The following is a 24,638-nucleotide window of genomic DNA, read 5'->3' as shown; positions in this document are numbered from 1 at the left end:
AGAATATTTTGGCATGACTTAAAAAAAACAGCTATCTTAATTTAACAGCAAGTTGTCTAGCTTCATGTAAATTAGAACACAACACAGCATGTTTGCATGCTGGTAAGAAGTATTAGATTTTTTCAATCTTCATTTAGTGTTCAAATAATACAATTTTAAAATCACCGAATAGAAAACAAAAGTTTTGTCTTGCTTCTCATTTTATGAATGTCACTGCCACTATGTTGCGTTATATTCTTCAGTTATGAACATAGAACACAGCTATAAAAAGACACTTCAGAAGATCCTTGGAGAGAACATGAATGAATACTATTTTAAACACCTTCTGTTGAGTTTTCTTCGTGTTCATGATAATTCTGAAGAACATTCATAGCAAAGCAGAGAAGCTGTTACTTTCAGCTTTCTTATTTTGTGGACTGCTTATTTTACAACAAACTGATGAAGTCCAAAACAACTTTTTATTGTTTTACCACAATCTTCAAACTTGCAGTACTCTTTTTGGTCTCTTCAAACTAAGGTATGGTGTATTACATTAACCCATAAGGCCAAAAATCAAGATAAAACAGATTCAATATAATCATTGTATATTTTCATGACTGGCTTTTCAATTAATTAACCTGGCAACAAGTTCATTTAGTAACAGTTAATCTTTACAGTACCTGGTTGACTTATCTAAAGGACCCTGTGCTTTTCTCACTTTTGTACATGTAAATCAAATGGTCCTGGTGGCCATGGGTTTCCCCATTATAACAAAAAATGAGAAACGAGGATTAGTTATATTAATGAAGATCATATCAAACAATTGACAGATATTTCCAAAGAGCAACATGAAAGACATTCAAAAATTTAGGACGCTAATCCTACTTTTTGCTTTTTTAAAACGTGTTTAATTTTTCTAATTTTAGTAGTAGAATGAGCATTCTACATTTTTTTTGGGAAAAATGCTTTTTGATGCCTAGTTCCTAACTTTACACACAATAAACAGCATCCTGAAATTTCTGAAAGCCTTTTTGATCTGACCAGTTTGTACAACTATCTGAGCTGTGATATTTTTATTTTACTAAAAAGTCTCTAGTTAGAAACAATATACAAAGTAAATGAAGGCTCTTGCCAAAAAAAGGCAAATTTTCACAAAATAACGGAGTATCATTAACAGAGACGGCCATTCAATAAGTCAGTCAAGTCAATGGCTACTTTCAAGTAAATCTGCATGTTAGTTACAATCTGAAGTCAAACAAATAGTCTTTAACCATAAATTAAAAAAGCATAATATTAGTATTTAAAAACTGGAATGCACAAAAGGAACAAATGAACTATTTTAACCATTAAGTTGGTATAATTTTTAAGACACATTTACCTGAAAAACAAAAAAATTTAACACTGTATGTGCAAAAGAGGCAGAATACTAAAAAAGCACAGAAATCTCTTTAAATACAAATAATGCATTATTATTATTAATTCCACATGATGCAATCATGTTGCTATCTAGTTTATAGCTGCCCCCTTGTGGCCTTTTAAGAACACACAAAAATTTCTAAATACTGTATATATTATTAATACAAGATTAAAGTTAAGGCCATAATTTTTAAACAACACTAGAAGATTTAATCGCTACAGATAAATGCAGCAGGCAAACGGGTTTGAAAAAAAGTTTGCTATTACCAAAAACAAAAATCCATTTTAATTCCAAATTATATATTAATGAAAAAAAGTAAATACCTAATGAATACATTTTGAAAATTACATATAATTCAGACATATTAAGTATGGGAGTGACTTGCTGATTAATTGTAGAAAAGTTAAATCATTTGCATATATACATACATACACAGATTTTCAAACCAGATTAATTCGCTTAAGTGTTGTCGGGGACTGAAGCCTGTCCTGGAAAAATCATACGCCCTAAAAGTGCATTAATTTATTTGCAAGATGAACAATACAGAAAAACAAACAAAAATATTACTGAAAAGATCACTTTCTTTGGGTCAGACTACTTCAAAGTAATAACACTGGTTGTTAGTTTAGAGACTGCTAGCAATAGACATATACTTAAGCAATTCAATCTTATTGTCTGTATTTTAAAATCTAATATAATTTTACCTGTATATTACAGGAGTCCTAGGTGATATTAAGAACACTAAAATCTGGAAGCTACAGCAGTAGACAGCAGAAAGAGAATCCAAAAATTCAGGTTGCACATACTATATTTTTCAGAAAACTGAACCAAGAAAAGTATTTCAGTATATACAGATTTACTTTTAAATATTAATCTAATAGGACTGAAGCAGAAAGTCAAATGTAAAACAAAATGTATACCTCTCAAAAAAATTAAAGGGACAGTTTAAAATCAGAGTCTGGCATCAAGTCAATGAAACTTCTGGGATATTGATCTGGTCAGTTAAGTAGCACAGGGGGTCATTAATCAGTTTCAACTGCTTTGGTGTTAATGAAATTAACAGGTGCACTAGAGGGGCAACAACGAGACAACCCCCAAAACAGGAATGGTTTAACAGGTGGAAGCGACTGACATCTTTTCTGTTTATTCACTAATTTTGCATTTGGCTACGGTCAGTGTCACTATTGGTATCATGAGGCAATACCTGGACCCTACTGAAGTTGCACAGGTAGTCCAACTTCTCCCACCACAGTCTTAAGGGCATGGATGAGATTCCAGGAGACAGGAAGTTACTCTAGGAGAGCTGGACAGGGCCATAGAAGGTCCTTAACCCATCAGCAGGACCAGTATCTGCTCCTTTGGGCAAGAAGGAACAGGATGAGCACTACCACAGCCCTACAAAATGGCCCTCAGCAGGCCGCTGGTGTGAATGTCTGTGACCAAACAATCAGAAACAAACTTAATGAGGGTGGCCTGTGGGTCCAACATCCCCTAGTGGGCCCTGTGCTCACTGCCCAGCATCATGGAGCTCGATTGGCATTTGCCATAGAATACCAGAATTGACAGGTCCTCCACTGGCGCCCTGTGCTTGTCACAGATTAGAGCAGGTTCACCCCAAGCACATGTGACAGATGTGAAAGGGTCTGAAAAAGCCGTGGAGATTGTTATGCTGCCTGTAACATCGTTCAGCATGACCAGTTTGGTGGAGGGTCAATGATGGTCTGGGTAGGCTTATCCATGGAGGGACGTACAGACTTCTACAGGCTAGACAACGGCACCTTGACTGCTATTCAGGATGAAATCCTTGGACCCACTGTCAGACCCTATATGCTAGTGCAGTGAGTCCAGGGTTCCTCCTGGTGCATGACAATGTGGCAAGAGTATGTAGGCAGTTCCTGGAGGATGAAGGAATTGATACCATTGACTGGCCCTTACATTTGCCTGACCTAAATCCAATAGAACACTGTTGGGACATTATGTTTGGGTCCATCCGAAGCTGCCAGGTTGCACCTCAGACGTTCCAGGAGTTCAGTGATGCCCTGGTCCAGATATGGGAGGAAATCCCCCAGGACACCATCCATTGTCTCATTAGGACTATGCCCCGATGTTATCAGGCAAGCATACAAGCACGTGGGGGGCCATACAAACTACTGAGTATGATTTTAAGTTGTTGCAATGAAATTTCGTCAAAATGGACTAGCCTGCAGCATCATTTTTTCACTTTGATCTTCGGGGTGTCTTAGAATTCAGCCCTCTGTAGGTTGATAATTTTCATTTCCATCAAATGATGTGGCGTCCTTTCATTCCTAACACATTATACAGCCCACATCAGTATAGATATTCAGCATGATTTTTTTTTCCCCATTGAGATGTGTTTTCAAAGTGTTCCTTTAATTTTTTTGAGCAGTTTACATTTCTATAGAAATAATATTAATAATTTTAAGTAATATGGCAGTGGGGTCATCTGTTGGCTGAATAAAGATTGACTGATCTTGACTTTGCTGACGACGCTGAGATCTTCGTGGAGTCAATGTAGGCTATGATCAGGTTTCTCTCTTAGAGAGACTAAGCGAGGAGTCTGAGTGTCTGGGCTTGTGAGTGTCAAGGATAAAAACTAAGATCCAAGCCTTTAACCTCTTGGGCACAACCATTAGCAGTGTGTCTGTCTTCAGAGAGACTGTCGACCTAGTTGAGAGGTTTACTTACCTCTGCAGTGATTTTCATGTCTGTGGTGACTCTCCCTATGAAGTGAGCAGACCGATTGGGAAAGGGGACACTGGAAAGGGATGTGTGGTGCTTCTGATATCTATGCAAAGTGTCTAAGGTCCAGAACTTGAGTCCCGGTGCTTTCTGTTTTGCTATATGCTTGCGAGACATGGATGGTATCCAGTGACCTGAGATGAAGACTGGACTCCTTTGGTACTGTGTCTCTCTTCAGGGAATCCTTGGGTGCTGCTGGTTTGACTTTATGTTGAATGAGCGGTTGCTCACTGAGTCCCAAATTAGGCACATTACCTGCATTGTGAGGAAGCATCAGTTACGGCACTACAACCATGTAAAGTGATTTCCCAAGGGTGACCTGGCTTGCAGGATCCTTATTGTTAAGGACCCAGAGCAGCTGGACCAGGCCAAGGGAATGCCCATGTAACATCTGGCTGTGGCAGATAGATGGTCATTTCTGGAGGGTGGGACTGGACCGCGTGTCTGCTTGGTGGGTTGCCAACCAGAATCTCTAGCTGTTTTGTCGTGTGGTGAGTGCGGCAATGTGCTGTACCAATGCATGCTCCCCAACCTGACCTGAATATAGCAATGCCCAAAACAAACTAGAAGTATTAGGGTGGTGAGGATATAATGAAATGTAATTTTTATACATTCTTGAAATGTTCTAAAAGTGTGTCTGTTTTTAGCTGCCAGCAGTGTTAAACAGGCAGAGCACTCAAGTGTAAAAAATAATAATTGCTCCATAATGACTTGTAAACTAGCAACCTTCACTGCATCAACATGGTAATGCAGAACAAAAGTATATGTAGGCTTACACAGGGCTGACTTAAAAAAAATGTCAGTTTCACAAATCTGTTCCTAACACCGCTCCTTAATTGTATAAAATTGTATTGGTAACAGTGTTACAAAGTATGTAACAATGCAAGTCTGCAAACTCCAATTTTATGCAAGTTCAATGAATGTACTGCTGCCTCATGTATTAGTAAACTTAGTTATTATCTGCAAGGGCCCTTAACAATTTTAGACCAATTCACTTTTAATGAAAAGGTGGACATGTATTGAGGCTGAAAAAGAGGCAGGTGAACATGAATTTATATAACAAGGTACAAAGAAGAGACGGATCATCTTCTCACCCATATAGAATCAATTAATTGAGCACAACATCTACAAAACAATAAACAAAAATAAAGTTGAGCACTTCTCCATGCGCTCAAAGCATGCAGGGCAGGTTTCTGTAGTGGTTATGGAGATCAACCTTTATACATTCCATTCCAACCAAAAACACCTCTTGTACATCAGCTCAATAACAACTTTATTGATTCTAAATAAAAATATGGACAGCGTCAAACATTATTGGTGGCATTTATAAGAAAGTATGCTATACAAAATCTAGCATAAAATACATAGAATATTTTTCACATTTCTGGCTTCAGGTTTGTAAATCAGACTGGCAATTTTCAAAACTGAGTCCAATCCTTACTTAGCACTAATTTTGAGCATGCACTTTATTATAATGATCATCCGGTTCCTGTAAACTGCAATGATCTTTTATAATTATGAGGAGCCTGAACTCAGCACCGAGTAACAGTACTACTCGCCAATACTATAATTTAGATTAATAATGCAGGTAACACTAGCACTTTGCAGGAGAGTTTCTGATTTATATATGTCTCAGTATACAACATTATAGGCAGGATTCCATTCTGATAGTATGAAATCAAAAAACAAACAACTAAAAATGCCATAGTCTGTTTTGTACCAACAATATTTGCCTTACCAGAGGTCTAGAATCTTCCTTCTCTAGAATCTTCTGAGTTAGATCTGGTGGAAATTTAAGAACTGTAGTGATGACTTTAGCCATTGTCTGAAAGACAAAGATGATCATAAGTGAAAAGGACTTAAGTGTGTCACAAAATGTTCTCCATAACAAACTAATTATGTAAAAATGTACACATAAATATTATATATTATATAGTTCCCATTTGCTATTCATTTCAATAAGGCTTTTGCCTGTGATATTTCTTTAAAATTATGGCAGCCTTTAATGTAATGAAAGGTGAATGAGTACAAGGGGAAATCATCATAGCATGGGCAGATTTTGAAAAGAAAATTAAATCTGTGTTCATACAAAATTAAGCAGACAACAGCTTTGCCACGATCTAAACTGTATATAAAACGAAATATTTAAACTATTGAAGCAATTATTGAAGACTTCCTCAGTTAAATGCTCTCTGTACCCTCGACTAACATTCCAAGTAAAAATAAATTAACAATGATGCAAACTAAATGCATAGCAATACAATATGTTCAGATTAAAGTCATAGCAAAAAAACAAAGACATAATATTACTACAGTGCATACAATTTGTTGTACAGGTTTTCTCTGCAGCAGCCTGATTACATTAGTAAATAAGCGAGGAGGAATCAATATATGATCGCACTTAGTGTTTTCCTACACTCAACTTTCCAAAAACGGTTTATGTTTTTTTCTGGATTTGACTTTTATGTCTTGTTTGAATAAACTTTGCACTCACATAATTCAAGATCTCTAACGTGAGGTATATGATGGATGTCATTGCTAGAACATTCTGAAGACAGGGAGCAAGTATTCTACCTGACTGCTCAACATCAACAGCACAGGAGGATAATTTTATAAATAATGTATGTAAGTATACGTTAACCTTTTAATTGTCTGTTGCAGAAATAGAGAGTTTTAATTAATATTTATGTTTGTTGTTTTTTGTTATTGGTATTTCACATAGCAAGTTGAAAATGCATTTTATATTTGCTCTTCTGTACAATAACTATATAAATGTTTCAGTTTTCATTATTATGTAAATTCTTCTCATTTATTTCAATAAATTCAAATTTCTTTGTAAAAACTTATTTGAGTAATTATATGGAGTTGAGATATAGGGGTATTTGAACTAGTCGATTTTTAACCTTGGAAACGTGAACATCTGATGGAATTCTGAATATACTGGATGAGTTGAGTGCGAGAGAATGTACAACTTCCCTGTTTTGAGAATCCTTCTATATAAAAGCGGTCAGGATTGTCCTTCCGTCGTGTGTGTGCTACGCAGGCGCGGAGTTTCACACACGGCCCGTCCATTTTGCAATGCACGATGGGATTTGTAGTTTCGTTTTTCCAGGTACAAGATGATTTTCTACTCCAGACTGTGCAATATCTTCTTCTTCTTTCTTACTATATAAAAGTGGTCGGGATTGTCCTTGTGAGTGGAAAGCATACCGGTATTCCGCTTATCACAGACTTACTACTTGCAGCTTGCGGTACGAAGCGACATGATGTGAGCAGAGTTCTGGTGCTGCCATCGTTCCCTTGCTTTTGTGTGCAATATGCTGGAAAAATAGACAAAATTATGTCTTTAGAAATAATTAATGTTGATGGAGTACAAATGCCACACCGCGTAGTAAATATCAGGGGGGTTCAAAAGGGCGACCTCAATATAGAAAAAAAAGTTTAAATTTCATCACAAAAATAACAGAAACTACAAGTATTAAAGTAATACCGCTCAAATGCAATATAACCAAATTAATGAGTTTGTATAAAATATCAAATTGATCTGCATATTGAATTGCCTTAAGAAGTGGTCAACTTTAAAGTCGGTCGCCTTAAAAGGCGGGTCAGCCTAGTATTTTCCTAATTGCTATTGCTTTTTTGATGCTAGGTTCTTTTTATTGCTAAGGTAAGGTTAACTAGGGTTATGCTTTACTTGGTTTAATAGTTCCCTACGTTTACGGTCTAGAGTACTTTTAGCTTTATTTGATCAATTTTTATAACTTAGTCTTGTAACACTTGTTTTAAAGTCTCCAAATTAAAATCTTCACTAAGCCTCTCTGCAAGAAGGTGGGTTTGCACTGTATTTCTATTAGAATAACAACTTGAAAAATATCAAGATAAAATGGAGCTTAGCTATCCTTTACAGGGTTTCAAAAGTCTTCTATTAACATGGTCTAGCTCAAGATTTTTATTTTTATGTTTAACTAAAAATGTTCCCGACATTTCTTTTGATAAAAAAATATACACATCTCCCTTTCACGAAACTCCTGCTTTAAGCACTGTACTTGCTCAGTGGAATCAAACTGCTCAAATTTAAAATAGAACAATATCTGTTTGCTAACAGTTTGAAACAGTTGCTAAATTAGACATTGTCATTAAAACCATAAAACCCTTTTATATGATTTTTTTTTTTTTTTTTTACTTATGCTGGCAAGCCCAAATTGTAATTCCTAATCAGGCAAAATTCAACATATTTGTTTGCAATTTCGTTTTATGGAGCTCAGAACTGTGAGGGCAGAAATGAACTGTGCAATATGCTCCACACCCATTCTACTCAAGTTGCCAGTCTGGTCAACAGACAGGACTTGTCACCCTCACATAGCTCAGCCAGAAAATTATTACATCTTCATTCATAACATCATCTGAGTACAATATGCCACAAGAAAACTATATGAAAGATAATTGAAACAGTTGTTCAGATCTATAAAATAGCTGAAAGGAGAGATTAAAAACCTAACCAAATGTACAGATAATAAAAATGAAATCTAATGAGAAAAGTGATTAGTGTATTCAGAGGATGTAAAATAATTACAGCTGGCAGCTACAACAAATGACATTGTTTGTAAATAGCTGATAATGCATTGTAAACAACACAACGTTTTGAAAATAAGACGTCAAAATGAATATTTCAGATGACTAAGAAAACTTTGAAAAGTCAATGGTATCAAAGAGGAGAATATTAATAAATGTATGTCAGAGTTCTATACCAAACTGTTGAGATTCCACATTTAAAGAGCACATCATTTACCTGGTAAACACTCTGCAAAAGCTTTCATCATCACCTCTGCAAAACTTAAAAAAAAAACGTATGCGGCACAAGGGAGAAAAGAGAAATTTTGCTTAAAGGCAATCATATCAGTAATTCTCCTGTTTTTTTTTTTTTCTGGAGAATCGTGTATTAAAAAGAAGCAGCAACTCCCTCTCTGAGGAATCCCCTAAGAATTTATCTAATACAGTCAGATTAAGTCGATGATTAAATATCAAATATTCATGATGCACTTCCTATTTTAATGTAAAGTGCCTGATGAACAGGTGACACATCATGCCTAGTTGACTTCATATGATGCAATTATTTAGTCTGGTAGTTTTTGTGTTTTCGTGAAATGTTTTTTCTGTGATAAAATCAAAACTATGAATTTAAAACAATCCATCCAAAGAACATGCTTCCAAAAAAATATACTGCAACAAGAGGCTTACTCTCATTGGAGATATTTTCAAATATAACATAAAGATATGAATTTATAAAAATGCTATGAATCAATCACAAAATAAAGTACACAAAAAAAATTAAACATGGAAATCAACAAAAAAGTAGTATAGAGGAAACCTTCATCCCCACAGCTGCTCCATACCCACAAAAGGCTCACATACAGTACTTTAAATGGCACGCTCACCCATTTGCTCCTGGACACTGTCACCAAATGACTCAGTTATTCACATCATATACAGTACTGTACATGTACTCAATTCAAACCTGCCAAATTAACATAAGGAACTGTCAGACATCTGCTGAACTGAATTAATTTGGGTGTTATTATCATTCCAATCAAGCAACCGTTTCAATTCATATTTTTTTTTCTTAAAAAATGTACAATAGTTGTACCACCGAGTGATATTAGAGTTGAAACTGAGCCACTGCAACTACCACAATGAGACTTTCCCTTTCAGTCCCAATAAACAATACAGTAAGTTACAAAATATTTGGGGTTATAAAGTCAAATTTATTTAATTAATTGATATTTCTTTATGTTAAATTATAACCCTAACTAAAAAAAAAACAAAACTATGCAATCTTTGACTTCCACCATCATTTACTCTTCCTTAACAGATTCAACATATTAGAATAACTTGAGATGTGGATTCAACATATTTGGAATAACTTGAGATGTGGTGGAGGAAAGACTGACACACAAACACAAGCAATGTTAAGTGGCCTTTGAAGTACTATTTATTAGTGTTTTTCTGATGGGCTCCCTATGTAGATTTTTAATGGCATGATTCTCTACAAGTCAAAGTTTTTACATTATTCATAAAGGCTAAAGTGAAATAAATGTTGTATTGGTAGAATATTCACAACTATTGTGAAATTAAGTTAAATACACTTACTAAATAAACAAAACAAGACTCAAAATGGAAATAAAATCACCAGTTAAAACTAATACAAAAGCACTAAGAAATTACTAAACAAGAGATCTCCAAATTTATGAAAACTGCTGTTTTTAATTCTTCATGTATCATATAAAATAGAGTCACTGTGAACTAGATGGATGAGTGCTTGTGCTATGCTGAAATCACGCAGTGCAAATTAAACAAGTGAGAGAGTTCAAAAATTCTTTTCTCCAAAAGTGAGAATGCCCACTTTAATGCCCCGTTGCACCAGGCCTGGCTTAAAGTGTGATGCCCCCGGCCTTTAGTCATTGGGCACAACCTTCAATCTCAGGACACTGACAGTCATTAATTGATGTGGGACTAAGGTGAGTGAGGTAGAAAAGCAAGACTTTAAGATCAGAAGACAAGAGGTTTATTTTAGAACAGACAATTCCAAGTAAAAAGCATGCAAAACAGTGCATAATTAAATAAGTCATCAAAAAATAAACCAAAAAAATGAATACCTCAATAAACCCCTTAAAATCGTGCTTTAAAACTACTTAATGTCTGGATGTTCAATTAAAAGAGAATCAACCCAGTTAAATAAATTAAATTTACAAAACAGTGGAGAAGTAAACTCTTTGCTTTCTTTTGTTCTCACTCACTCCTATGCAGGACATCAGAGGTCCCCCTGATGCAACCAACTGTATCCAACCAATCCGCCACCTCAGTCAGTCAAGATGGTTCTAAAATGCCAACTCTGCCAGTCACTGCAGCTCCCAACATGCTGTGCCCTTCCACGGATGCCGCTGCATCTCACCTCCTCCCTTCTGTTTGCTCCATCTGCTCTACTGCTCAGCAGATGGGATCACGATCATGACAAAGAACCTCTGCACAGCTACTAGCGACAGTATCTTTCTCTCTTTCTAATAAAACCTGTTCTCAACAGAAACTAGAAGTTCCTCAAGTGGCTCTAGACCAGAGTAGTCTGTGGACCTTAAAGGTGTGGTTGCCTTAACAGCACCACATGCTTACTAATTTCTAAGTGTCTGTTTTAAGGCTCAAAACATAATTATTGATAATATATGCTGGTCTTGATATACAAGATACAATCAGAAAGTTTGGAACCTGAATCTGTAAGAAATATTCCAAAACAAACTTAACACAGGCGCTGAAAATAAATTAATAGTGTTGCATAATTATTGAAATTTCTAATTCTTAACTTTTCTTTTTGTAAAAACTTGATTGCTTTGTATGGATTGTAATAAAATTAAAAAAAAAAAAAAATTCTAATGCTGGAGAACAGTAAAATGTTCAAGGTTTGGGCTGTAGAATTACATTGTGGCAGGGTGTCTTTTAAAGATGACACATGATTTGGCTGGCCTTTGACCAGGCATGCAAAGTCTGTATTCCAAGTTCCAAGAAATTTAAAGATAATTTGCACTTTGGGAATTTTAAAATGTGTTTCATAATTGGGGAATCAACTTGAAGCTCAAACAATTTTAACAATAGAATCATGCTGAATATCCACTTCAAAGGAAATTCAAGGTTTACACTTGTGCTAGTAACATTTTGATTATATTGAAGGTACAGCACAAACTGATTACATGCCTAAACAGACCCACATAAGTGGTGAATATATGCTAATTTGATTTGGTGTTAAGTGTCAGTGAATCATGGAAAAGCAGTGAGGAAAACTGTTAACCATCCCCTCTTGTGCTTCATGGCAATGTTCCCTATCAGTCTATATAGATTGCACAAGCTGCTTGGCAAACTCCGGATTCAAGGAGCTGCAACATCAAGAAAGCTTCAGAAGGGTAGTTGCAGAATCAGAGTCTGAATTCCCTATAACAGACTGGTGACCCATCCAGGATTAACTCCTACCTTACTATCGATACTGCTAGGACCTTCCATTATCCTAAATGAGAATAAGAATGTTCTAAAACATGGACAAATGGTTCAATTTTACATTAAATAAAAAACCTCAAAGACTCTAATTGAAACTGTATTTAGTATCTGTAAACAAAAATAATATTGTTAAAGAGATGATATTCCTTAGAGTGGCAGGGCTTCAACTCCATATTGTTTTTTAATTATTAAGCCAAGTGGTGTTTTTCAGATATTTAAGGCAAAAAATGTCTTGGGCGTAGAGCAACAAAAGAAGACGACGACATGTCATAGATTACATATAGTGTAGGCCTAGGTTAAACCTTACATTTTGAAAAGGAAAATCCTTTACAATAATACCTAGCTTGAGAGAGATCCCTGTCAGAGTTAAAAACAGCAGGATTTCATACCTGCAGCATGAAAACAGATACTTAGGTTTTTAAGTGCTTGGCATTTTTTCACAATTTATGACACCCACTACACCTATTTTATACATTTTTGATTACTTTCTTGCTCGTGCTAGAAGGTACAGCTCCAATTGGAGCGTACAGAAGTCTGCCATTTTTATCTTTGTCTCCTCTTTTAAATATTATAGGTTTTTAGGGTGGAAAGATAATGCTCTGAGGATTTAAAAAAAAAAAAAGTTTTAAAAGATACATAATGGCATGTTAAAGAAATGCAGTGTAATTCATTTTTAAAACAGAAAAATGCCTCTAGCAGCTATAAATTTTTCTCCTCAGAAATGTGTCTCCATTTATTCTCATATATGAGCTCCAAATTTAAAACAGCTTTGTTTTAAAACAAAATTTTGACAAATTAAAGATGGAGTAAATCTCTCCTTGTCCGCAGCAATGGCCAAAGGTGGAAAGTGGTTGTAACTATTTGACTTGTAAAACAGCATGGGGACAGTTGTAGGGGATCACAATTATGGCAGTAACCAGCAGGGGCTCTTCCTTCTTAGTGGCTATTCAGATGTCAGTTCGCTTGATTTACTAGCTCCTCTCCCTACTGCAAAAACTAACAGAAAAGTTAATAAACATAATGTAACCATTTTAGCATACTGCCCCCCACACATGCATACACAACTTTGTGGTCATTTAAATCAAGTCCAGACTGTACTCAAAGTTAATTAAACATTATAGTTTAATGAAGAACATTTTTTTTATATTTTAACAACACATTCAATACTGTATGTATTTTTGCTACCAGTCCTACTAAAGATCTATAACGAATATACTGAGAAAATGGCCCAAATTTAAACATGAATGGCTTTACAAAGTGTGGCATGTGGCAATTTAGAATAAAGTAAAAAGAGGGCCTAATTTGAACATCTATCAGCTCTGATCACAAGAGTTTGAAATTTAACTTTTTTTGTTTCTCTTTGTTTAAATGAGGGTTATTTTATGTGACATATTGCCAAGAAATTGAAGATTTAGTACAAAGTTGCTTATTACTATCTTGAGAAAAGACAGCAAACTAGATCTAACCAGGACATAAAAAGCAGCTGTAGACAGAGATGCACAACTGCATAAAAGGATAAGTACATAAGAGTGTATAGTTTGAAAAATAAATGCCTCACATGTCAACAGTTAAACAGTTCTTAAAATACTGTACACACCAAATACCAGTGTCATCTGCAACACTAAAAAGAATAACTTTGGGATGCTAGCCAATAATGCTGAGTTAAGAAGAAAAACATATATCTGAAACTGACAAATAAAAAGAGAAGATTAAAGTAGGTAAAGGAACACAGTGTGACTGTGCGGGTCTGGCTCCATGCTCCCTCTTCTCCTTTGGGGAGCCAGGACAAGATGTACAAATGAGGACACCCCATGAACCAAGAGGAAGGTGCAAAAGTGTTCAGTACTTTTATTAAAAACAAACAGAAACAAGAGTCCAAAGAGTGCAGTGTAAAGACAATAATGAATAATGTAATTTAAAAAAAGTCTGCAAGGAGGTTAAAATAATCAAATAAATAATCCATTTAAAAGTTAAAAATAAGAGGGCAGGAAACTGTGCTTGAAACTCTGAGCCCTGGTGCAGTCCTTAAAAACCTGGCATCTCCTTAGCTTAACCCAATGTGAGTCATTACAGCCAAGGAGGCACCAATCCGGCAGTTCAGCCCACCTTCCACAATGCTCTTGGCCCATTCTAGCCCTCTCTGGCTCCAAGCAGAGCAGATTGGCCTTTTTCTTTCCTTTCTCCATTTTTCCACCCTGATCAGCCATTTTGTCTTTTTGATTCTCCTTTTTTCACAATCCTTCACACTCACGCTTCCTCTTTTAAAATGGGGACGTGGCACAGCTGTGATGATTAGCAGCTCCCGGCACCAATTAGGATCACGGATGATTCTACACATGTGCACTTAAGTGTAGAACTGCTCTCTCCCACATCGTGCCTGGGAACTGCTCTTGCCAAATTACCACACCCCCTCCCCACCAAGACGAGAGTGTGGCAATTACTTATTTAAAAAGATGTTGATCAGCCACGGACCTCACTTTACCACACAAAGACAATGGACTGAAGATGGTTGGAAAGCATATTACGGTTAGCATCCTGGAGTCATCTTTTTCTCTTTTGCAGACAACATAGGCATTTACCGTGTATTTAAGCAAGAGAAGCCTGCTGGAAGTCCAGTTTGACTGCCATGAGATAAAACCACAAAAGTGAAGTGGATTGAAAACTATGGAAAGAAAGCCTTGTCTGAAAATAAACTAATCACTCAAAATATATCACATTAAGTTCTAAAAAACATTACGTTTTAATTTACAAATACATTCAGAGTGAAATCAACCACTATGTTGTTAATGTATATGTGCAAATAGAAGTATAAATATAACAGTACAGTAAATGCCCAATACCTATCCACCCTTTAAGCAAGAATGAATCTGAACATGTTTATAAGCATCTGTTGTTGAATTTCTGACACTACAGAAAGAACAATCTGGGAATATTAGGAAAAGACAAGTATCCCACAACATCAAAATCATTTGTTTCTCCTCAATACCTTAGGCCACAGCATTTGCATTTTCGTTGCAACATATCAAAATTTGTATCAAAGGTCAATAAAACTAGAATAATTTCTTTAAAAACAATTTGCCACAAAAAACTGCAAATAGTCCAGCATCAAATAATTTAAATCAAATATGAAATAGAGAAAACGTATAATACACATAACATAAAAATATTTTGAAAAATATCATAATACAGAATTCAATGAATGATGGAATACCTAAAGTTATTCCCTTCTGCAAAAGTAAAGCAGAGTTGACAACTTTATCAAATCCAATCCTTTAACAGTGGTACCATATGTACAGTATCATTCATTTTTTTCTATTCTAGAAGACTGAAATATTGATACAAGTTGTCTAGAGGTAACTGCTTGGTTGTATCTGCTAGACAGCAACAAGGACAACAGTATAAATTAAATCAGACATCCTTTCTCCTTACGCCATGTCATCAAATACCATCTGTTTTTCTTTATTAAAAGTAGATGACCTGAATTAAGAAATGTCAGTAAAGGATTTTAAAAGCAAGAAATAAAAGACACTGAATGGGGTATAGAAATATGCAAAAAAACAGCATCACTAGTGCAATGCAAATGGCACAACAGTAACTGCTTGCTATAAACGGTATGTAAATTGGTTAAATACTATTAACTACAGACAGTTCATATTTTTGTTATGTACAAGGATTGCAAAATTTGAGTGTTTTTGATAAAGTCATAATATTCCAGGTAATCATTTTTTCTGCACTTCCTTGAAGTAATGAGAACTCAAAGCAACATACCAGTAACACAGTGGATGTTAAGTCCGCAAATTCTCGTTTAACTTTCGGCCTCACAATACAAATAACCTATACATATAATCTGCGTACATATTATTGGTTATAAGATGATATTAAAGGTGAGAAATGTCTGACATAGTTTATCGAGTTCAGCCTTTACAACAAATTCTCAGAACTGTAATAAATGTGGTTTAGGTTTTTGATAACCACTTCACGTTTGCATTGGGCTACACTATCATGCTTCATATTAAGTAATTTTCTACTCAAGCAGTTTCTACGTTAGCATAGATTACGAATGAGCTGTTTAATCTGCACAGGTAATTATACAGTAAAATATGCCAACATGTAGTGGAAATACAACCCACCTATGTTAAAATAACACAGAAGCACACAGGTTAAATGATATATAGGTGAAAAAATTCAAGTTTGAGTATATTGCTACATTTGAAGGATATATGCAAAATAGTTTTGATAACTATGTATAGATTGAGAAAGAACAGCTAAGTGTAATTAAACAAAAACACATACATACATATATAAATAAATAAATTAGGAAGCACTACAAAGGCAAAATGGGTTGTGACTTGTGCATGGTTTCTTAAAAAATAATGAATTTTACTGTTAATTTAGCACAACCATCCATGGTTAAATGCATACTAAATGATTATTCATCTCCCGAAGTTTAGCATTTTCACCAATTTCTCCAATTGTCCAAGCTTTTCCAGGCATCTGACTTCACCATGGTTCCAACAAGCAGACAGACCTGCAGCTGCCTTTAATTACTTCCTAAATTGTGTCTGTTTATAACATGCAGGGAAGGGGTAATGCATATAATTTAAATTCATACACAGAAAATAAAAGTCTACTAAAATACTCCCATGGTACTCAAGAGATGACAAGAATCTTAGTACAACTGTACATGTGTGTTGCTCACTCTGGTCTCAGCTGACTTGAATGACATAAGTTTAACAGTGAAAAGAATATATAAATAGCTAAGTGCTCTTTAAACATTTTTAACTTACAGATTTCAGATTCCTAAAGCGGCAATATGAATGATCTGGAAAAGACGGCAACTTGTGGGTTTATATATTTGTTTAGCAAGCTGCTACCGAGTCTGCAAGCATCAGTATAGAGGTAAATAATACAGTACATGGTTCAACATTTTAATAATTTCACAGAAAGTTACCAGGCAATTGCCCTAGATTAGACCAGATAAATATATGACACAAGTGTTTGTCAGCTCCACATTGCTGTCTACAAGACCAATAATACTTCTATACTGTACTGTATATGCTGATTGCAATGATTAATTACTGTATCTGGGGACAGAATAACAGCTCAGTCAGAGGCTTCCCCCTGATATGCATTTTTTCCATATTATAACACACACAAAAATGTTAAGAATTAAATGAAACTGTTCATTTGTTGCTATGTACAGGTATTGTATATTGCACTTACTGTCCACAATACTTTGTGTGAAATAGGGTGTAATGCGAACAAAGCAAAGCTCTATGGGACACTGTAGCGTACCTATTTTGACTAAATACAGACAAATAATTCTATAGAAATGCGTGATACAAAAGACTGGCCCCTGCTGCCACTGAGTCAAAGCGTATGCCGTTATACAGTAAACTTTTATTTGTAAGTAGGGAATGCTTGCATTAACATAAAGATAAAATATACAGTACAGTACTGGAAGCGCAATCACTTTGTATACAAGAGATATACGATATAAGTGTTATATCAGGGAATTTGTTGCATTTGCTATGTCCAGTTGCATCTGCTATTTCCTATTCTTTGATCGGAATTTCTTAACTCTATTATAACCATATAGGAACACGGATGTATATGTGGTTGGAAGTTGGCCAAATGGACATTATGCAGCACACAGTTGTATTTACTTACTCAGTACATTTTGCTTATGGTGTCTTTTTATATTACACAGCAATGTGTTGCAAAAAGGATGTTTTCTTAACATAAATGTGGGCATGATTACTTGAATCATAATAACAGTATAACATTTTTTTTAGCACTTTTCCCATGCTCAAAGTGCTTCACAAATAACCAAAGTGTTTTTGAGATTATGCAGTTGTAAAGATGTGCTGTTACTATTTGCAAGTGTACATAAAATAAATCATTTTTCAGTACATAGGCTAGCTTAATACAATAGACTAGTCTGTTAAATTCATTTGCCGATTTTTGTTTTTTTTTTTTTAGACAGAGGTGCATTTTTTCTTTTTTCAGATATTATGCCAGGGCTGAGAACTTGTAAGCATAATTGTCTTCTCATGGATCGGAAAGAAAATTATTTATCAGTGGCTGCCAAAACTGAGCAGCAATAACATCCTATATAAACACAAGGGAAGCTTTATAAAGTTTTTTAGTTATTTTCTCCAGTCATTAAATTGTAATAAATCACAAAATAAGTGATCAGGCTGATTAAGTAACATGTATAAAAAAAAAAAAAAAAAAAAAATTAAGTCCAGTGCAGTTTATGGAGTTGATCTGAACTGAAAGAGTTGTGGCACAGGAACATACTCTGTCCACTTGCAGAAGAGCTGCTGCTGTGAACTTGTGTTTTTGAAATGAAAATGTATATTTAGGAGACAATTTATCTGCTCTTTCTGAAGAAATATCAAGACTAAGTTTCATTCCTACGCCAGTCACAAGCATGAATTTCTCAAGTTAAACAGCTTCACAACACTAAAAGGACTACTGTGGAACAGTTAAATAAAAATAAGTAAGTACTGATGGTTTACTTGGCTTGTCCGTTGCAATACAGCGTGCTTCCTCCTCAGATGTTCACGCATTGAGGAACACCACACAATGATTAAATGACCACTTTCTTAGATTTTCAAGTGAAATTTGCCTGAAATTTGGGGGAACCTGCTTCCATTGAATGTGATATAGCTGCCACAATTATTAGCCTACTCATAAACCATACAGAGTATCAAAGTATGCCAGAACACACTATGGGGGAGGTGCAGAGACAACCAATTGATTAAGAAAATACAATTCAAATAAAATTAATAGTTGATTAGTCAATTGCATTAATTAATGGTAATTTAGTAGCAGCAATCAGCATATACCATTGTCTAATACCTGCCACATCTAAAAGATGTTGGATTTTATAGGCTTTACTGTATTTCTTTTATATACATATAAAGCAACTGATACCCTTGCATTATTTTATATAATTTGAGACACTAAGTCAATTGCTTATTCTGTCAAAAATGAAATTTCAAAGTATAAATAAGCCCTTATATAATAAAGTCCAAGGTGTTTTGTAGTAAGTGTACACCTTGGCTGGAACAGGAAAAAAATGATTAAACTGATTAAGTAACCATTTTCTGAAAATTCTCTAGCACAGTACAAAAAGCAGTACCATTTTAAGCATGATACATTTCCAACACCAGCTAAGACACTTCAGTTTTCTTTACAGATAATCTCAGCAGTCTTACCTTTGTCTCTCGACCCATCATATATTCATAAATCACTTTTCTCAGGTACTCAAACTCTGTTGGTTCAGATAAACTATCTCCATGGTGATTCCCATCTATAAAGAAAGACAGGGGGAAAACCAAGGTATGATTTCATAAAATAAAATGAAAAATGGAGATAAGACAATAAAAGAAAGTACTGGTAGTTTCAAACTTGAACAAATGGGTCTATAAACACCGAAATTATAAGACAGCTGACATTAGGGAAACTCCCAAAGTTCTCAGCATTTAAAATCTGGTTAAAAGGGCATTACATTATAGATAAATCTATAAGCAAAACCATCAGTGGAATGTTACTAACATAAGCAGTTCTAGCCTTATTGATGGTCATACGTCTTTCTAAGATGTATCATAAATTTTCAGCAGGACTTAGAACTGGAGACTGACTTCCGCAGCATATGAATCTGTTGATATCATGATGAGTACAGTCGCAAACAAGCTTATAGAACAAGTGTAACATCATTCAAGAATGTACCACATCCATTAGTTCAGAAATTAAAGATGAACTAACAATTGGAAGCACCAGCAATGATTAAGGGGCATCATGTTAATGGTAGTGTAAACTGTGATTATTTTGTATTTAATATTTGTAATTGATGCAGGTCACTTTGCAGGGATTTGTTTTCACTTTGACATTAAAGAATCTTTTGCAGATGATCAGTGTCAAAATTCCAAATTAAATCCACTGTGATTCAATGTTGTATAACAGTAAAATGATAAAACACCCAAGGGATGAATCCTTTTCATAGGCTCTCAATCTTTTTCTCTGTCAATAAATAAGTTACTTTTTCTTTTCTTTTCTCTGTTAATTTTTTTTCCTTCACTTTTAATCATGCCACAGCAAACTTCAATATGTAATGGAAGTTTTGATTTGCTTTACAAAAGAATGACAACCTCTTTTTTCTGTTTGTTTACTTCTGACACCATGTTGAACAACATTAGAAAATCAAACATTTTGAACAAATTCAAACCTTGCTTGTAAAAAGCATGCTATGAAACAGGCAAAATAAATTCAATGAATTATATGAAGCACTGATAATATATATTGTAATGATTTATTTCACCTTGTGCTTTTAGTGATTGGCAATCATGACCATTTTAAAATACACTATAAAGATTACAACACTGTTGTAATTCTGAAAAGGATAATACAGACATATACACAGAAAAGATTCAGATCCAGAGCAAACACTTTGCCTGGCACAGTGTGTGGCTCCTTACCAGTACGCTAAAAACTGACAAGGCAACATCTGGAAATGTAGCTGACACAATGAAGAGTGATCTGTTTAAATACAGCTCCAGTATCTTCTAGTGTAAACCTTTCACCCTCTCCGCACACAGAGGTGGTGCCTCTTGAATGTTTAACTCTGTTAAGAGGTGTAAAACATTTCTGGATCTCCAGGCTCTTGTGAATTCAATGCCAGACTTCTGTCCTTTGGGGCCTTCCAGGCTGTGCAAGAAAAACCCCTGCCATAATTCCTAAATATTAGATTAGATATATAAGAGGACAAAGACATTAATGAATTCTACTAACCCCAAGTAAGAGTGTACATTGCTTTGAAGATCCACTACTTAGTTTGCTGAGCAAATGCAATTTAAAGTTTTTTTTTCTTAGCCTTCCTCAGCTCTTTTCATAGTTTAAAATAAAGTGTACAATTTTAAGGCTAAGAAAGGGGTCTTTTTATCTGAAGATTCTTTGAACTACTACTCTAATCCTATTTGGCATAAGGAGCCTTATGACAAATACTACATCCTAGTAGCAAAATTTTAAATAGATTTAACCTATCATGACTTGACATTAGTTTATCACAAAAGATGACTGCAATCCAACCCTTCTTTGATCCCACTCACAGTCACTAGGCAATCTAACAGCATGTCTTTGGAATATGAATGGAAATTATAGCACCAACAGACAAACATGCTAAAACTGGCACAGCATTGTTATTAGGAAATGGGCCAAAGTCCAAGGAGCATGATATAGCAATACTACATGCTAAACTATCATTTTCTCTGACAGATAGAGAGAAAAAAAATTGTCCCCAGTAGACAAATATATGGTCCACGGAGAAACAGATAGTGCATAAAATTATTTCGTATTCAGTTGGGTTGTGCTGATGTCATTGCCGATTGACTGATCAAATCATTGACTGGTAGAAACATTTGTAGAAATTTCCTCAAAGAGCTAAACTGCAGCCATCACTTTTTCTGTTTTTTTTTTTAATCTCATATGCCTCACAAGAAAACTGTCACAAACTCATATTCACAGCAGGAGGCATGTCACATTCTTGTCTATGCTAGTTCAGCAGGAGAGTCCTGTAGATTATGAAAGGCAAACTGATCACTGCACCATGCACAAAGTTTGAATGGGAAGAGCGTGGGTATATTTGTAGCAGCACACTGCATCAGTGCTAGTATACTCAGAGTGCTTGTGGTTTCTTGCTCTTCACATCTCTCTTTTAGGTATCTCACTTTCCTTAAAATGCTCACTCTGGCTGCACAAGATGGAATTCTTTTGCATTATAGGCAGGTCTGCCACTTTTGAGGTGTCCCCTGAAGCTGCTAATTTATGCGATGGAACGTCAGCTCATACTATGGGTGACTTATCCCCAGGCTAATGCAACTTGTTAAGGATGTTACAATATATTTCATTCACCATCTGTTTTCCTAGCCCGCTCATCATAGGTAGGATTGCAGGGCGGTATAGGCTATCCTTGTGGTGTTCTATTTTACATAACCTATGTAGAGAGATTCAGACACCGGAACAAGGAAAGTGGCAGTGAGGTTGTGCTTGTTTGGTCTTCCAGGCAGTGCTTGTAGTGGGCAGGTACCAGCGGCACTCAAAGCTTCAAGAAGACCACCAACCTTTGATTGAATGTTAGTGTATCCCATCACTTGTCGATTCAAGAAGACCCCCACCAACTTAAATATCATATACTAATATACATTCTCCAACCTCAAAGAGTTATCCTCCCACCCTGTTATGTAATGGTAATAACAAATTAGGAGGAGAAAGAAGACATTTACTAAACAGAATACTGCCAATAATTTGCTTCCATTTCAAACACTGTAATTATACTGTGTACAAAAGATAACAAATCTGAAATAAACTGATAAACTTTATATTAAAGCAGTGCCTTGTATTTAAAAAATAAATGGTGAGATAGTCCTACAGCATGTGCATCGTACACTGCAAGCATGCAATACCAAACACTAACCATTAAGCACTGTACAGAGCATGTAATTTGCACATATAATAAGAAAAGAACAGATATGTACTATAGCCAAACCATGATGAAACACAACGAAGTATGATTTTTTTCTATAGTGCATGCTGATTCAGAAGATGATAGAAAGAGAACAACTGAGTATGTCATATTTACATGAGTAAAAGTAATTACTAACTTCTTTTCTGTTAATAGTCGTTTATTCAAATCCATTTTAACATGAGGCAAATCTAAATTTAGAGTTTCATGCCAGTATAACATCATGAATTTCAGCAATTTAAAAATTAACTTGGAATAAATCATCTTTGAGTCATTGTAACAATATTAACAAATACCTCCACATGTAACAAGTTACAGCAAGTGTTCGGACACTTTCCGCAGTACATGGGTAAAGCAGCTAATTGCTCGTAATACACAAACATTTCTCCATCTCTCTCCCCCCCCAACCAAAAGGTGAGGTACTGTACATGGTTGACGTTTTGATGTGACAATATGAGCTTTTAGGACACTGTACAGACCTATTATGCAGATACTAAAAAGTTTTCAAAAGAATTTCAGCCCTTACAAAAAGGTTAATTAGGTTTACTGGATGTCACATACATGTTTGTATTTAAACTTCCCAAAATACCCCTTCAGTATTTCACTATCAAAAGGAGTCTGGACAATGTCCATTGACCTTTCAATGAAGTAAGATGTGGGAAGTATACTGTCTCCTTCAGTACTTATGCACCAAAAGCAGAGTTGCCGATGTAGACTTCAGCCAAAAGCATGGAAGCTGACAAAAGAATCATGGGATAGCTGTGAATTCAAATTCTTCAGGCCCTTTCTAAATTAAATGAATATTGCTAAGGGACACAAACAGACTACATGTGCATTTAAGAATGCCAGTAATTGAATGAGACACTGTAGTCAGATTTAGATTATTAAGACAGTGACTAATAAGAATGAAAAGTTGCTGCCGAATCCTAAAGGCTCGGTATTGTAACTAGTAATTCAGCTGTTTATGTCCTACCTTTATATGGAGTACCAAGATGTGTAACCACAGAGTTTCTGTGGAGAATTTTCAGCTTATCTTCTAAAGTATGAATCTAGGTGAAATAAAGCAAAAAAGCATTAGAACAATGAAAACATTTGTTGGATTAGCAGTCTACTTGGATAGGGCACTTACATACTATCACTGTGAGTAAGAAAACTAGTCACATTCTATAAAAATAAACAGATTAAAAAATAAATACATAACAAGGTATAAATAAATATACAGAGATAAAAAATGGCCAGAATCTCATCTTGTCAGCAGACTTTGGACAAAGGAGAAAACATCTTCACCTTGAGTTTCCATGCTATGGCACCTCCATAATAATGTTAAAAAAAAGTATGCTAGGTTAACTGTGACTGAGTGTATGTGCGCGTGTGAGTGAAAGTATGTTCCTGGATTTAGTGATGCCTCATCTAAAGTATTCTTGGATTTGAAACAATGCCATCCAGACATGACCTCTGAAAACCTGGATTAAGGCATTTCATAAAATGGATGAATTGACAGTTTCTCTCATATAAATAAGCATTTTCTCTTTTGCTCCAAAACTGATATAAAAAATGTCTTACTTTCTCATGGAAAGCCTGCTCCTTTAATTTGGCTTCACTGAGAAGAGTAGTCTTCTGTGCCAGTTGTGCCTAACAAAACATAAAAGAGGCATAGCATATCAAGTCACAAATGTTATACACAAAAAATGTTATTAAAAAAACGTTTACATCTGCAATTTAGTTTTTCATAAACATCTAATCTTAAATGCCCTATGAAGAAACCTCTTTTGATGTAATGACAAATCACACTCCAACTCCAATGAAAACAAATACACACTTAGCGTATATCTACTGTATGTAACTTATATATTGTAAGCATTTTGAAAATCATCAAAAAACTCTAACATCATACAAAGTAACCAAGTACATAGTTAT

General features: G+C 35.2%; 1 protein-coding gene across 4 annotated transcripts in view; it reads right to left on the bottom strand.

Moving 5' to 3' along the window:
* The window catches only part of golga4 (golgin A4), a 225,531-nt gene that overhangs the window by 26,550 nt on the left and 174,343 nt on the right, over window positions 1-24,638 (bottom strand). For all 4 annotated transcript variants that reach the window (XM_039736487.1, XM_039736488.1, XM_039736489.1 and 1 more), the window contains 4 exons: window positions 24,285-24,353; window positions 23,695-23,770; window positions 19,420-19,514; window positions 5,895-5,981 (listed from right to left, as the gene is read on the bottom strand). In XM_039736487.1, coding sequence (XP_039592421.1) covers window positions 5,895-5,981; window positions 19,420-19,514; window positions 23,695-23,770; window positions 24,285-24,353 — 327 coding nt within the window. The remainder of the gene's footprint in view (window positions 1-5,894; window positions 5,982-19,419; window positions 19,515-23,694; window positions 23,771-24,284; window positions 24,354-24,638) is intronic.

The sequence above is a fragment of the Polypterus senegalus genome, chromosome 15, assembly GCF_016835505.1.
Source record: "Polypterus senegalus isolate Bchr_013 chromosome 15, ASM1683550v1, whole genome shotgun sequence".
Taxonomy (NCBI): Eukaryota; Metazoa; Chordata; class Cladistia; order Polypteriformes; family Polypteridae; genus Polypterus; species Polypterus senegalus.
The sequence above is the reverse complement of the archived record's forward strand: the minus strand, read 5'-3'. Positions and strand labels throughout refer to the sequence as shown.